This window comes from Pygocentrus nattereri, chromosome 3 (genome assembly GCF_015220715.1).
Source record: "Pygocentrus nattereri isolate fPygNat1 chromosome 3, fPygNat1.pri, whole genome shotgun sequence".
Classification (NCBI taxonomy): Eukaryota; Metazoa; Chordata; class Actinopteri; order Characiformes; family Serrasalmidae; genus Pygocentrus; species Pygocentrus nattereri.
The window spans coordinates 13,677,888-13,694,947 of record NC_051213.1 but is presented as its reverse complement, the minus strand read 5'-3'; the positions used below and the strand labels follow the sequence as shown (position 1 = coordinate 13,694,947).

Sequence of the window (17,060 nt, the reverse complement as noted above, 5' to 3'; positions counted from 1 at the left end):
TGAAGAACTGAAGAAAGCAGCTAGTTTGAAGAACTGATATTGGGTTCCTGATTTCTTGCTGAACTCCAGCCATCTCAGGTATTTTTCAAAAATGCCATCACATCTGATTTAATGTAATAAAGGACCAATTAGATAAACTAGGTATTAGATAACAACTACAGGTCTGTTAATGGTTAAAATCCTCGGAATCCAGGTTGTTTTTCTAAGTACACTCTTAATAGAGATGGTTCTTCAAAGGTTCTTTAGTAAAGAAAATGAACACTCAAAGAACCCTTTGTACACTCTCAGAAAAAAAGGCACGACACTGTCACTGGGGCAGTACCCCTCTTGTCACTGTGGTGGTACCCTCAGGGGTACATCCCAGTACCTTTAGTCAGGGAACATAACTGTACCATAATCCATTGAAATTATATTTTCTAAACTCTATTGACTCCATACCCCCCTCTCGTCTCCAGGATTTCTATTTTATTGTTCTGTTTTATAACATTAGGTTATGAAAAGGTACAAAATCCTACTTTTCCACTAGGAAAAACTCTTGTAAGGTACACCACTGGACCTTAATACCACCGTTGTACCTTTGAGGGTACACTTACACTGTTTGTACCTTGATGAATGAATCATGTACCTTCATAGTGGGTTTATTTCTAACAGTGTATGATTAAAGGGTTCGCTGTATCATGCAATGATTCTTCAGATTGATAGAGATGTGCTGTAAATGGTTCTATATAGAACCTTTTTCAAAAGCACCAAACAGGTTCCACTATTGTTGCAAGCCAAAGAACTCTTTGTTGGTTCTTTATAGAACCCTTTTTGAGTCTAGGTTGATCTTGCTCTTGCAGGCACACAATAAACATAAAGTATGCACTGTGGATAACTTTCCAACATCCAATATACGGCTGACATAGTACTCCAAAATGTTCCTGTCTCGATGTCCTGGGAAGTCCTTGGAAAATCTTGGAAATTGCTTACATAAGCAGTACCCCTAAGGCAGATGTGTCTTGTCCCGCACACACAGCTTTAACAAAACAGTGTTCCCCTGTGCTGTAGTGGTGTCCAATCTTAAAGGGCAGGTGTCCCTGCAGGTTTTTATTCTGAAGAAGCAGGAGTATTCCTGACTCCGCCTGTTTAGAACTGCTTTATACTAGATGTTTAAAATGTATTATCACAGTTACCACCACTTTACTGTATTCATAAGAACTTAAATCTTGTGTACATATTGCAAATGTCTCTTTATCTTAGTTTTAAATTATTAAAGTGTTTACTGTTTTACGTAAATGGTTGCACACTGGTTCTTTGCGGATAAGATCGGACACCCATGCCCTGTGGTTAAGTCCTCCTCGCTGGTCAAGTCAGAGAAGCTTAATAGCTTGTGCTCTTGTGTTCAGTTCAGTGATGGCTAGTAGTGTTGGACTGAAGGATGCTTATTAGGCCACGCCCACACAGTTCTCAGATGAGTCTGATCTGATTTTAAAGCTGAATTTTATTATATTACTTTTTTTTATTCAAACTTTGCTGGATGTTCAATATAACAGTCGATTTTAGGATCTTTGAGACTTTTAATGTTGAAAAAAGTGGAACTTTGAGTGAACACAGACATAAAATCATTACTTATTGGATTTTCTATTAATAATATTTGTATTTATTGTAATATATTGTTTGAGATGACTAAGACCTTTGCACACAAAGAGAGAGAGAGAGAGAGAGAGAGATCTGATCAGTTATTGCAAGGTGGACTGTGTTGTGCTTAGGTTCGCCTGAACTTTGAGCTGGACAGACATCTCAGACATCTGTAAACCCAGCATGAGGATCAGATCAGGATGACCAGATGTGGACTCTCGCCTTGACTGCTGAGCACAAGATCTAGAAGTTCTCAAGGCGGAAGAAACGAACCTCGTTCTCATGAAGCTGACTTTGCCTTGATCACAGTAACTGTATCTAAGCACTTGAGACGTTCTGCTGCTTTAGGACAACAGAAAGCAAATGTAGAAGAACAGAACGGCCCTCGGTCTCTGGTCAGATCTGCCTCTCATTACAGCAGGCTGACCAGCGTGTTCCCAAACCACATCCAGCACAGGAAGAACAGAAGAGCCGACTCGGCGCTGTAAGTTGCCTTTACACGCAGGCAGCTTTGTGAAAGTCCGCTGTTCTACGTACCTTCGCTTCCGTACTGTTTCCCATTGTTCGCGCCCATCCTGCAGGAGGCATGGTCTATCCACACAGCCCCGCGGTACACATGGCGCTTTACCCCGAGCCAGAAAACACACTAAAACAGCCAACACGAGCTCGAACCAGTACTTCCAACTCTTAGTAACGAGATGCGGGAAACGGCCAGAGGGGAGCAACGCCGCGAACAGCCGTCCAGTCCGAAAATAACAGCACTGTGCTGCCCCGAAAGAGCTTAAACCTGGTTAGAAGGCTCCATAGTGTCCGTCCACTCAGTCCTGCAGAGATGTTAGTCCAGCGCAGACTGCTCGAGGAGAAGAGAGGCTCAAGATCATATTCTCCAGCAGAGGGATGCAGGGGCTGAAGCACAGGGGCTTTAAAGAGACCGCTGGCTTTAAGGCTGAGCTGAACTTGACACTGCACTGGCCATCAGTGTGGAAACAGGGGCGTAGCTAGACCACAATAGAAAACAGTGACCGAGAGTTTTATCGGGGTGGCACTGCTAAGATTAACTAAACAAGTAAATAAATGGATACAAATAGCGTTACAGTATTAAAATGATACTCATTGTTTCTACACTGTCCATTTTATCAGCTCCACTTACCATATAGGTGCACTTTGTAGTTCTACAGACTTTGTTAGCCCCACTTTCACCCTGTCCTTCAGAGGTCAGGACCCCCACAGGACCACCGCAGAGCAAGGATTATCTGGGTGGTGGATCATTCTCAGCTCTGGAGTGACTTTGACGTGGTGGTGTGTTGCGCTGGTAAGAGTGGATCAGACACTCAGATATTTTATGCAGTAGCAGTGTCGCCTAAACTTTCTGCTCTTCTGGAGTAATAAATGCATCATTAAATAGGGGTTTGAAATACTGATCATTTCTAAATATCTGTCCGCTGCTGCTACTGATATTGTGCATCCCTAATTTGCATGGTTATATGATTCTTTGCAATATGATGTAAAACCTTCTTTGTGATTTTTCTCAAATATTTTTGAAGTATATTGCTGTGTATATGAACCAAAAAGGGTTCAGTTATTGTTACAAGTCATAAAACCCTTCTTTGACATCTTTATAAAAAAGGCCAGTTGAGAAGAACATTTGAGAAGCCTTTATCCGCCCCACTCACCCTCAGTGTGATTAGGAAAAAATAAAATAGCATTTTGTTTCCAAAGTGAGTTGAAGTGATCTCTGATGTCTTCATAAGACACTTCTGCGAATATCATAAGTGACACAAGCAATCAGAATATAGTGCTGGGCTCTTTGTGGCTGGGGGGAGCTAAGCAACTGTTTATGAAGCTTATTATAAGACAGCCTTGTTTATAATCGCGGGACAAAGAGCCTGCTAACGTAGTTACACATGGTCTATAAACTGCAGGTTGCTGTCTGTAGTCTTGATGTCTGCTCCATTGTACGTCTCTTGAGACTTCCTGTCCAGAATAAGGTGACTGAGCTTTATCAGCGGAAATTTTATTGTGATGTGAACCTCAAAACAGGAATCATGAACAACAAGCAATAGCATTTTTGTAAAGGAATTGCTTCCTTAAAATTCCTATTAATCACTCACACTACCTTTGTGGGGAACTGGCAGAGGGACAATGGCCATTATTGCTCTTATAAGTGCCTGTTGGGGTTAAGTGCTGACATATTCAGGGTATTTCTACCACTGTTTCTACCACTAATAAACAATATGTTTGTTAAAGATAAATGTACAAGAATAACCTCTAAACAAAGTGCAGAGATGCAATGCACGCTCTTTCACCTTTTCATACTATCACTTACTTAAACCATGCATTAAAAACTGGGAAAATGTTTGCAGTGTTAACTGTTAACAGCTTTTTATTGGCAGCTATCTTTTACACAAGGAGTGCATTGTAAAAAGGCCAAACCACAAAATTTCTGAACTTTATAAATATTTCTGGACAAACACAGTGAATCATTCATTCAGGCCTGAACTCAATTCGGGGAGCATGTCTAATGTCTAAGAGACATTTTTCTGGGAGTGGGTTTGAGAAAACACTAGCAGAAGTGACCACGTTTTACTTGTTTATTTGGCTCACATGGTACCAATCAGTGGTGTGCTGGCTGTCTGGGACAGGGTCAAATGCCAAGCCCCAGAAACCCTTAACAGCCAAACGCTCTGCTTCAGCGGTATGCAACCCAAGAATGCTATCTACTTCCTCTCTTTAGGGCAAGAGTGGAATTAAGGCCCAGAATCCAACACAGTTTGACAATTTCCCTGCTCAATCACACCTACTCAACCTGGCAACCCGTTAAATCAGGTGTGTTTGAGCAGAACGATTGTCAAACTGAGCAGGAGTCCAGCCCTCCAGGACCCAAGTTCCCCATCTCTGGTTTAGGGCCTTAGATATGAGACTTATCAAGAAAAAAAAAGTTATGCTACTCTGTAGTGCAGCATTGCATCCCTCATCCTAGAGTTCACAAGCTTGCATCCTTTTGTTTCGTTTCCATCCGTCAGTGTTTTCCTACTATAAGACTTAGCATGCATTACACATATACACTGTTGTGTCACTGGGATCCTTCTGGTGATATTTGGCTTCGTAGTGGTAAGGACAGTTAGCTGGCTTCCTTCTACATTAGCCAGTGAGTAGGAAAACAATTCAATCAAATTGCCCTCTACCTGCCCAAAAGCAGTAGAACCTTTTCAAAAGTTCCTCCAACCTTCAAGATACATGATTAGAAGAGAGTTTCTTAGTCTTTAAACTGGAGCATACTCGCAAGACCCCACTGTAGGAGTTAGACATGTTCACAACAGATTTAGTGATGGTTCCATTTTTTCATTTTGGCTGAAATGCACCTTTAACACATGAAAATTAGGATCCAGTAGGTGTTTTTTTTAACTCCATAGTGACTTCATAAACAAATAATGTAAAAAATAAAGAACTCCGATAGACCATATAATGATGTACTGATGCTCATCTATGCTATACTGAGACAAACCGATGCCTTGTACTTGCAAAGACATTCAAATGATATACACTTCATCAAAAATGTAGGGGAACCTAGCTTTCAAAATGTTTAAAGAATGAGGACTTCACATATCAAATAGAAAGCTGTGTAGATTTTTTACAGTTTTCGTCATTAAATTGCAAAATTTGGAGGACCAGTTGAAAAAAGTTCTACTTAGATAATAATGCCAAACCCAATTTCTATCCCACTGTTGTGATGGCAGCACATCTCTTTTCAGATATAACATTTCAGATATTTGAGCATGAACTGGAGTGCTGCAAAATATATCTAGTATCTATAAAAAGCTAGTTTATGTTAATAAATCCTTATTTAATTGAAAAGTTACAGTATCAAAAAAAGGGCAAGGTGTCCCCAAACTTCAGCAGTGTGGAGTGTACATTTCTAGTAATGAATCAGATTAAGACTATTATCTTTATTAAATGTTTTAACTTAAAAAAAAAACAAATGACTCTACAAAAGCTTCTAAAAACAACTCAACCTAATCCACTCCTCTAAGTCAGCTCTGCTGGGAGGCTGCTGGCCACCCAGTGTGAATAGACATCCACAGAGGCACAGGGGAAGGATTAGCAACCGCATCTGTATTAATATCAACCACCGGAGCAGCAGCAACAGACATGACATAGTGTCCAGGAGGAGAGGGGAGGCCATCCTCCTCCATGGGCTCAGGTGAGAGCAGGGCAGTGGGGATTGTGGCTGGGATGCTGTCTACTGCATGATGAATCGTGGAGGGACTTTCAACCGTAAGAACAGAGGCAGGCTCAGAGATCAGGCAGGCTGGAGACCTCATACTGGCCATCCTCTTCCGTATGGCTCTTATAGTGATGGGGATGGATAAACATCTGGAAAGATAAAAAGAGAAACAATTACAGTTCAGCCTGACAGCATTTTTTGTGAATGAAAGATTTTTTAAAACTTAGTAGAGATGACTGATTTAATACCTGATGATCTGGATATTGAACAAAAAAAAAATTGATTTGACGACAAATCTAGACTGATATGACAGAAGTGCTGCAGTAGCCACATGCAGAGTAGCTAGTATTATAGTAGAATTAGTTTCTTTATTTTAATAGTCTAATTTTGTAGTGTGACATATGTACAGATTAATGGTATGAAAAAAATTTGGATTTGTCAGTCGTCATGTGGTTGTGTATGCATTTCTTTCCTTAGGGCAGTGGAAGTGTTTGAGCAGTACTTCCACTATTTAAAAAAACTAAATAAAAATAAAATTTAAAAAAGTGTTTGTAATTAGAAAAACTAGTACTGTATAGGTACAGTAATCTGATCGAATTTCTGCAGTTATCCAATTATTCAAATGGTCATGTAAACACCATACTCCGATCTAGAAATCCGATTAAGAAATCAGATAAAGAAAGCTGGATTTTAGCTCAGAAGTCAGATTTCTCAGTGCAAGTAAACTCTTACTCTGATTTCTTTCAGATTTCTCAGTCTGCGCATGTGTGGAACAGACTGCAAGCAGAAAAGCAAGCAGCGTTGCTGCGAGATGGCAGCAAAACACTTTTGGAGAGATGGTGAAATCAACTACACTCTTGACAAAATTAAGGATTTAAATATTTGGTAACACTTTACTGTAGGGTGTGGTTCATAAGGTTATATGAGACCTACATAGGCTTGTAACGACAACTGACAAAACCCTGCATAAATGTTCATAAAAGCCTAGTCCATTGCAGAGTAAAGTACCATATATTCTTCAAATCTAATTTTCTGCAGTTGTTGGATTATAAGTGCTGTTGATGCACTCGATGGTAGTACCTTACTTCTGTGGTAATATAGGTTTTGCATTTTCACAGTATCTTATAATTTTACTATACATATCATTTTTTTGTTTTGACCAAAATGCAATTTCATCTGCCAACATGCGAAAGTGTACCGTGTAAGGACTCTGGAGGCGTAGTTATCTAGAGAGTGATCCACTAAACCTGCCATTAGGAGCCTGCAGTGCACTTGGCGACAATCCACCACAGAAATCATCACTGGGCACCAATAATAAGACAAGATCAAAAAAGGAAGGGGGAAAAAAAAAGAGAGAGAAAACGACAAGAAAAGACAAGAAGAGGAAGTTGAGTATGCAGCATGTAAAACAAAGTGTTGAAATCTTCACACAGGCCTCATCCGCCATAAGACGATTGTGTAAGCACATACAAACTGCCAGAGAGTCACTGTCCAGGAGGCTGAAGGCCACAGAAAAGCTGCAGTCAGACTCCGGGAGAATTTCACAGTTGAGGTCAGATGCTATACCTGCCAAAAAGTAGAGCACAACATTTGCAGAGTGCCTGTGTGTATCAGCAAGTACAGAGATTAAATGTTAAAGCCAAAGCGAGTTGGAAATCATTACACTGTTATCATGATTCATTTCAGCAGTATTAAAGGGTATCTGACCTAGCAGAGCATTTTCTCTCAATGATATGTGGGGTGGTGTGATGGAGAAGTGAAAATTCTAAATCATTTCATAAGGTCCAATAACATCAGACCTTATAAATGTTGGGCCTTTTGTTGGGTACTACTGGTTAATATTTACCAATAATATGATACTCAGTGATGTAACCAAAATTCAGAAGGCAAACGTTTAGGCTCCCATGGTCAAACAACATTATGTTGATTATCTAAGTGAAAGTAGGTTACAAGGTTACATAAAATGGGGCCTGTGCAGAAATTACAGCATATTTATTACATTTTTTTCCAATATGTTAAACTCCATAAATAATTACAACTGTGCACTAAAATTAGCAGAACATGCCAGATTTTTAATCAGGTTTTCTGTAGTTGACTTGCACTTTGTGTTTTTCTTTCTTTTTTTTAGAGCAGCTCTCATTTGTATCAAAGATTCATGATACATGGATAAATAGAAGGGGTCTAAAATTACTTGAAAATAAATCTCATTCCAATGACTTACACTGACTTACACTACATATGGATTTCTCTATACTGGAGGCCCAAGTCTGTCAATACAAAAGACCACATTTTAAAACTGTAAGAGGAACTAACTCCTATTCTGAGGGCTATTTCTGCTGTCAGTGATAAACTGACACTATTATGCATTTGTCAATGCTCAGTAATACTGAATATTGTACTACACATTTGTTATGTGTCCATGTTGTGATGTTATATCACCTCCTTAATATTATGCTGCAATGAAATGGCTGTAGAAAAAGACAATAGAGATTCACTACTTCTACTACCTGGTTGGTGCTCATGGCTGGAAATGCAGCTTGCTAAGAGGACATTGATGACTGACTGATGGCGAAGGAGCTCCAATAAGGCAGGCACGTGGGCAGGATGGGTGAAGGGAACTGTGTGAATTATAGCTCCTTTCCATGAGTCACACTTCCATTCAGCATCACCGAACACATAGTTGTGAAGCTCAGCATCAGGAAGAGTCTAATATAAAATGGCAAAAGAGCAGAATCTGAATGAGTCTTGGTTACAATTAGGCATATTCAGAAGTTATGATAAGTATTCTTACAGTTTCAAAGCCTAAAAACAATTCATACAGTATTTCATTGGGTCACAGAGCTTTCATGTAGCTTGTACATGTGGATCTAGTTACACAAATTTAAGAGAATTCTCTGCACAAAAAATGCTTCTTAAATATTTAAAGAGCAAGTGTAAACATACAACGCATTGAATTTAAATAAGAATGTAATATTCTGCATACCTTAAGAAAGTGAACATCCTTTCCATCACCTGACGTCTTACAGTTCTTTTCCTCCAGTCCATCCTGCTTTATCAGCTGGAATAGGGGCTCCCCCTGCAGGTCAGTCTCTGGTGTAACATCTAGAGGACATAAATCATGCTCCCTGTTAGTGTCCAGAAACAACCTCAAGGACATCATTGCTGCAATGCAATAATGCAGTCAATTGTTTGGTGAGAACAGAAGTGGGCAGAGTTGGCTAAATCAATACTCAGACAAGTATTACTTCTATGAAACAAGTATTAAAAAAAAAAAACAAGCAGAAGTTTCAGCATCAGATCAAAAAGTACATAAGTACTGAGTTCTCTATACAACTGCAGCAGAGATGCTGGGCCTGGGAAGCAAAGTTTGTTCGGTGCGATTACTTTTTTGATGCACAAACGTCCAGAGTGAGAGATCTGATTAACTGCAATGCAGCACTGAAGTAACAAATGAACATTTAGTTTACTGACTACACTTTCCTCACAAATATACCAGAGCAGTATTAGCACTTGAAAACACAAAAGTATGAACTCATCAAAACGTAACATGAGCATGTATAACTAGTTACTACCCACCTCTGTGTGTGTATATTAACGCTGACTGCTAAGATAACACTTTAGTGACTAAATTGTGCAAACTCAACCATCATTATCGCTAACTGCACTGTATGTTTTCACACCAAACACTATTGTATCACCACAGTCAATCAAGGTCATGTAAGTCTGCTTATTTCCCCAAATCATTTGAGCACAGTAGCTGCCATTTACATTGTGGTAACATTTCATAATTAGAAGTAACTGATATGTATTAAAGGGTTCATATCCTACACTTTTCTTGTATTTTATTTTTTCCCCAGGGCTCAACTTATAACATTTGTGTGGGTTTACGTACCAAAAACTCCATTCATTTTTACATGTCCATTTTCAAACCTCTCTGTATCCCTTATATAGGCTGTTCTTTTGTTACTGTGCCTTTAAGACCAATAATCTGTAAATAATCTGTTCTGACTGGCTGTTCTGTATCAGGCTTCATTCAAAAAAAAAAAAAAAAAAAAACAGTTCAGGATGAAACATTCTTTATAACTTTAGCATGAATAGGCAGACCTAAACTACTTTAAAGTCAATAGGTGGATATTTGTAACTATTTTGGATTTTGTGACATCACAAAAAACAGTAAATTCACAACAGGTTGATTTTGCAGCATAGTTTGCATATATGGACTATATGGACCAGGGAATTAATGATATGTTTTGAAACTTGTTTCTATTTTATAGCAGCCTCTGTTATTTGAAAAATGTGGTTTTCCATTACATGGGCCCGTTAAAAGGAAAGAATGTGTTCCTTTTAATGTAAAAATAAAATTTTGGAGTTTTCTTAGGACAGTGATATTATCCTCTATCCAAAACAAACACTATTAAATGAAGACCAAATACTATTCTATTCTGTTGACAGAGACTTGAGTACTGCCTGGACCTGTGATTTGGCTCATCTTGTGGATAAAGGAGTTGAGCGTGGGCAGTGGTGGCTGGAGCTTGAGAAGGAAGAAGGCTGGCAGGAGCTCAGAGCTTGTTTCAGACAGTGGCCTGAACACAGGGAGCCTGCAAAAAATATACACCTCACACTCCAACACTAGTAGGAGAATTCATGTCAATACAATAGGTCAAGATTAATATCCACAATACAACTATACTGCTGAGTTGAAACAACTACCATCTTCATGTTCTGCATTATACAATTCATATGAAGCAGGGGGTAGTTCACGAAAGACCAGGAGGGTATTCCACAAAGCTGGATTTCTCAGCCAGATAACGTAAGCCCAATAGGAATGTCCCTCAGCTTGTTTCCTATTGAACAAGCTTGATTTTGGGCTTAAGTTGTCTGGCTAAACTGCGACATCCTGCTTTGTGAAATACCCACTCAGACCAAATACTCCAGCTAGCCAAACAACTTAAGCCACAAGTTTAGGTTTGCTCAATAGGAATATCCTTACATCATGTCCTATTAAAGCAGTCTGACTTTCCGGAGGGTTAACTGAGGAGCAATAAGTAAAAGTATATTTCTTTCAATAGTAGCTCCCCTACTGACATGGCAGTGATAAAATATGTAATATTTTCTTACCTTAGAAACTAAAGAACACGGGACACGTTTGACTAAAATACTAATTATGAGACTGATGACTAATTTCGCACTAAATGGACGTCACAGCCCAAAACTAGCTTATTTCTTATGTTATGTAATATTCTGCAGTGTAGCATTGCATTCCTTAACCTGATAAGTCTAAGCATTGCTCAAAAGCATCATACCATCAACGGAAATCCCCTAAAAGATAAAGAAATCCTGACTGCCAGCACAGCCACTGAGGCTAATGAATACAGACATGACATTCAGCTTCCTAGCAGTACTTTTATCTATCTAGCTTCCTTCTGGAGAATAACAATCGCTCAAGTATCTGCCAAAAGTTCCTTCACCTTCAAAATACATGAAAAGGGGGTTTTCATAGTCTTTCTTAAACCAAAAAACCTCTCTGTAGAGACAACTGCAGCACTACTGTAGGTGGTGAGTAGGCATGTTTACAACAGATGTAGTAGTGGTTAATTTTGTCATTTTGACAGAGAATCCTTTAAAAAAATCACTATTATACATATGTTTTATCTTGTAAGTGTCAGCATGCTGGGTGACCTTCCTGTCATCACCCCCTCCCCCAGGCTGCAGTAGCACCTTTGACTTTGGCTTAAGTTATCTGGCTGCTAAATCCTGCTTTGTGAAATACCCACCTGATCATGACTGACAGTGACCAACACACTAGCCAGAGACTTAGAATATTCCATTACCCACCCCACCGAATCCACTTGAGGGGGAGTGGGGATCAAAGACTCCATCTGCAACCTGTGTGTAGTGCCACTGGCACCCACCACTACCATGGCAGCCTGACCACGGCTGCTTTCACCTAGCAGGGAACAAATGAGTCATGTAAGGTGCCAAAATGACAGATATTATGCTGAATTCCAGTATATAATATCCACTCCAGGCTTGTGTATTAATGTGTGCTTTAAAACTTAACATATAGTTAGCAGTTGAAGAGGAGCATCACCTCAGGATCTACATTGTGAACCTCATTACAGCCATGGTGAAGTAAATGATTATTTTGAAGTACCTGGACGAAACATCTCCATCAGAATGTCTGAGGGGCTGGTGTAGTACTGGATGCTCATTGGGTGTCCTGACAGGAAAGTACTAACGTTAATTGTCAATACTAACACCAGTGCAGCACTCAGGAGTATTCTTACCAAAAACAAGCATTAATGTTATTTGTTGTGTCATGTATACAAGGCTGATCAGCATTGCATCCCTCAGCCTCATCAATTTGACAGAACTCATGATTTTGCATCCTTTTGACTTTTTCATCCAACACCTAGCATAACTTCCACAAACACACCATATAACTTTTGGGAATCCCTGCTATGGTGATAAAGAAATGCACTGATGTAGAAGCCAATCAATACAGACATTCGGCTGTCTTGTAGTAATGTTATCTCTCTGGCTTCTTTCTGTATTAGCCAGTTAACATGAAAAAAACTTTGAAATATATCAGCTGAAAAAGGTTTTCTTAGTCTTTAAACTGGAAAATCTCACCTATGACACCTTATGTGGCATCACTAAGAGGACAGACATGTCTTGAACAAATGTAGAAATGACTACATTTCTTATTTCTGCAAGCTTCCAGCCCTCTAAATCCATTGGTTGACACCTAACGGCACATTACATTCCCCCCATACCTTCTCTGCAAGACATGATGCTCCCAATTCTGCCATTCAGAACCATGTCAACTTGCACATCACTCTCTATCAAATGTCTGCAAGGTAAAGTCAAAATGAAATGTTTTCTTTTACAAGAATTTCCTCTATATAGTTAATATATTTGCACTGAAACTATGAAGCATTCAGTTTTCACACCTTGGTAAATTGGATATCTTGAGTAGGTCTTTCTGCAGATGCTGAAGGGACATATATACCTTTATCTTTGTATCGCTGTAAAATAAAATAAAATAAATAAATAAAAAACACAATTTAAAACCGATATAGATGCTTAATAAGTGAAACTAAGTAATGATTCACAGTTAACAAAGTAATACCTGTCTCCTGGTACGTTGTAGAGAGAAGCCAGGTCATCCAGCTTGACTGAAAATTCCTCAAACTTCTTCATCCTTTATGGTTAAGGAAGGTTAGCTGACATGATTGTCCATTTGGACCAATCAAGCAATTGAGCATCAATAGTTAAACGACAGAGAAACTCAGAGGTTCAGAAGTTCTTCTACAGGCAAAAAGGAATGACTGATAAAATTAGCAATGTTTTCTTACCTTAGCAGTTGAAGGAGTGACACATTTGACTAGAATGCAAAATACAAAACTGTCACTACTTTTACCTCAAGTCTGTACATCTGCCCTGAGGGTGGGCAACATGGCAAAAATATCACAACACTTCAGGACATTTTCATGATACACAATATGTATATCAGTATTTTAGTTTGATAAGCTGGGACAGACAAAAAAGAGCATTAAACGTACAGTTGGAGAGCATCCTTTAAGTACTAGTAATACCCACGACATGCTCAGGAAAACATTGTAATATAATGTGATAGAATGTACATCAATACAAATACATTTTGTCATATTTATCATACATATTTGTGCTCTCAGATCTTCTAATGCTGGACTCCTCACAGTTCCCTCAACTAGACTTTCTACTATGGGTTGCAGATCTTTCAGTGCTGCTGCCCCCAAACCCTGGAATTCTCTACCATCCCCTCTTCATAATTGCTCTTCTCTGTCTTCCTTCAAATCCCTGCTAAAAACCTTCCTTTTTTCCTCTCTGTAATCTTAATTATTTATTTTTTTAATGATGTAAAACGTCCTTGGGTTTGTGAAAGGTGCTATATAAATGTAACTTAATAATAATAATAATAATAATAATAATAATAATAATAATAATAATAATAATCATCATCATTATTATTATTATTTTATGCATTTTAAAATATATATTATACTGCCCACCCATAATGTCCCATTACATTATACTGTCCCTGTATTTATCTCACCTCAGGAGCTTCACCATGCTGGGCTACCTTCACGTCCTCCACCCCTCCCCCAGGCAGCAGGAGCACCTCCAGGTAGAACAGATCTGCTGTCAGATAGCATGCTGTCTCTGTGGGACTCTGGTGGGAACCCAGTCTAGAGAGCACATCAAGAAAAAAAACCCCACTGCATTCAAACTGTAACTGCCATCAGTCTGATGAAGATTAAAGTACAGCATTTCATCATTATGTAAAGACTGAATTACTAGTGGAAGACTACTGAAAGACTAGAGGCTGCATTTCTACAGCCACTATGAGAATACTTGTTCTTCAGAGCACAGTTATAGTGAGTATGACATTTGACTGTTTTGTTTAGTTTTGCTTCTTTTAAAACAACATGAAAGCAACCCCAACTCCTGGAGATCTACTTTCCTGCAGTAGGTCCAACCTGTATGTAACATGCTTGCTTAACATTAATACAGCCGATCTGGCCAATCAAGCACTTCTGAATAAGTTAATTAACTGCAGCAGTTGTAGCGCATTGTGGTTGGAACTAGACTCCACATAAAGGTACATAGCTCTCCAGGTGCAGGGTTAGTGATCACTGCCTTAAGCCAAAACACTGTAGATGATAATGAGACAAAAATCATTTCCGAGAAGGAAACCTACTGATGTGTTGTAAAAGAACATAAAAGTAAATCTGAACCCCCCAGGAAATGGCATACAATGCACTTAACTCAGGTTCTGGATACCATGCGTAAAGCGCATGAAACAGAATTTATAAAATGAACAAATAAATTAATAAAAACTCCCTGGCAACAGGGAGACGGCTATTTAATTCTATTTAATTCTAAATTTCTATCTAATATCCTGCAAAAAATATAGTCAAAACTCAAAAGCAATACAGACAATATAATGCCCAGCATTAAGAGCTAATACATGAAACAGAGGCTTATTCCAAAATGTATTTTTATAAAGTGTTCAAACCCTCTCTGTTTGGCAATCATCTCCAGCCTGGACACCATGGCATTCACAGAGCTCACTATACAGAGTAAAGATGAAAAACACAAACAAAAAATATTAAAGTAATACAAATTTATATTTTAATATTTTTGATATCTAGACACCCCCTTCCCCCAATCATGGATGATGGCAGATGTACTGTGTATTCTCACCATTCAGAGCTTCCTGAAGTTTCTGCATGCATTTCATAATGGTCTCACGGGGCTTAGTGTCTGTTCTACTTTTGTCCTGTAAGTAAAATATATATATTTTTTTTTATTTTCAATATATGCCAATGTTGCTAATGCTGCTAACAGGCAGTGAGCATTATGCTTTCTTCAGTTAACACACACCAACCCTGGGTGGTGAAGCCAAATATTTTTGGCATGTTTGAAAATCAACAAATTTTGGTGGAATTGGTGCCGTTATTCAAACAAACTCTAACTGAGCATTTAATATTGTGCTGCATTTGCAGCAATGTTGAAGTAAACACATGTAAACCATGTTCAAACGTTTGTCGGCACCTGCTTCATTTCTTAGACAGGGTATTGGGAGTTTGGTGTATGGTGACTGGGGTGCTGCTCCAGAACGTCCCATTCTATTAGCAACACTTTTCTGTACTTTTGAACATGCAGTGTCTCTAGAAGATCCTTGCTGAAAGCCCAGCAGGAGAATATTACACCCTTAATATAATGCTTCTCTGTTCAAGTCTGTGAAGTGTGCTCATGACTTTTTGGGCTTTAATCCAGCCCTTAAATCCTCTGGGCAGGAACACCCAGGACCTAGGCCAACAACTTGGGGATCATACCCTATTCATAAAACAGCATAAAAGAGGCTCCACTTTTAATGTGCTATAATTATAATTTGGACAAAAATCAATCCATGAAAGACAGACACCTGTACCACACATCAGCCCGTTTCTGTATCCTGCTCATGTAAAATGCCTGACAGTAATCCAAACTGGACAAATACCAAGACGAATGGATATTTTACAGCTGCTTCGGGAGAAATGCGTAGAAGGAGAATGTCTCCCTACATCCAGAGAGAAGACAGCTGTTTACGTATTAGTTTGGCACAGAACTGTTCCGGCCACAACAGTCTTGCTTAAGCTCTGCATCTGGAAGACATTTGTTAGGCAGAGCACACAACTTTTACTCAGCAGCACAGCAGCAGTGAGAGCAATATGAAATCACTCGAATAAGGCACGTAACGTGACAGAGGAGCTCAGGACTGCATCTGGCTGTAGGTCAATACTGGGCTCAACCTTGAGCTGATTCACATCTTACATCATCCTGCTTTCTGCCAGATTCTGATATATCTCATGTGAGAGCAGAAGCCTTGAGGTTCTCTTACCATGCACCTACGCACCAGCTGAAAGGTCTCACTCCATGGTTTCTCAGAATATTTGGCGTATAAGTCAGACATCTTCTTCCTGACTGGAAGGCCAAAGGGAGAATCACACAGTGAATGATGTAGCTTAGTTTTGTGGATTTGAACCTGCAGCTTTAAAAGAGCAGCTCTTTACATAGAGCTATTATCAGGACATGCATGTATTCTTCCATGTATTATTGCATGCTTGCAACTGCTCCGCTTACCATTGCTTTCTGAATCCATTTCAGCCACCTGTTTGCTCTGCTGCTTTCTACTGAAGAGTGAGGGAAGAGGGCATTTGCATACTCGGCTAGCCTGCAAGGAGATAACTAAACCACCAACACGACTGCGGATATTCTTCCAAATACACTGACAGACAATGTAATAACTTACATTTCCCTCGCAATTTACAGCAATCCGTTTTCTGAGGTCTGAATTATCACCGACTGGCGCTCATACCAGGGGTGGGAGTCGATCCCAAAAAGAATCGATTCCTCGATTTCAAATATATTGTGGAATCGAGAGTCAACTCCAAAGCTTTGGACTCGGTTCCTCACAGTGATGTTCACGTTTGAATCGCATCCGCGTGCCCAGTGTGTATGAACAATATATTGTTTTACAACTCACATATCCACATTTTTACTTTGGAGAAAGTGGAAAACTAGGTAAAATGTAAAATTAGCCCAAAATGGCTTACAGCTGGACAACTTTGCCAGTGCCAAAACAATAACCCGCTGAATGAGTGGACAGGGGACTCCGCTATGTTCATTC

The 17,060-nt window shown here is 39.3% G+C and overlaps 2 protein-coding genes across 2 annotated transcripts in view; both read right to left on the bottom strand.

Moving 5' to 3' along the window:
• The window catches only part of si:dkey-192l18.9 (F-box/LRR-repeat protein 7), a 42,534-nt gene extending 39,984 nt beyond the window's left edge, over positions 1 to 2,550 (bottom strand). The window contains exon 1 of the mRNA XM_017704283.2: positions 2,155 to 2,550. Coding sequence (XP_017559772.1) covers positions 2,155 to 2,191 — 37 coding nt within the window. The 5' untranslated portion in view covers positions 2,192 to 2,550. The remainder of the gene's footprint in view (positions 1 to 2,154) is intronic.
• Positions 2,551 to 4,017: 1,467 nt separating this feature from the next.
• zgc:111976 (uncharacterized protein LOC553663 homolog) lies at positions 4,018 to 17,019 on the bottom strand. Its single transcript, XM_037536793.1, is given in 19 exon segments — positions 4,018 to 5,711; positions 5,714 to 5,991; positions 7,041 to 7,143; positions 7,313 to 7,408; positions 8,350 to 8,548; positions 8,826 to 8,944; positions 10,316 to 10,440; positions 11,678 to 11,789; positions 11,997 to 12,062; positions 12,619 to 12,695; positions 12,796 to 12,870; positions 12,975 to 13,046; positions 13,201 to 13,229; positions 13,941 to 14,073; positions 14,904 to 14,958; positions 15,092 to 15,167; positions 16,272 to 16,354; positions 16,514 to 16,563; positions 16,683 to 17,019. Coding segments are annotated over 18 exon segments (1,785 nt in total). The 5' UTR covers positions 16,533 to 16,563; positions 16,683 to 17,019; the 3' UTR covers positions 4,018 to 5,643.
• Between the last annotated feature and the right edge of the window lie 41 nt (positions 17,020 to 17,060).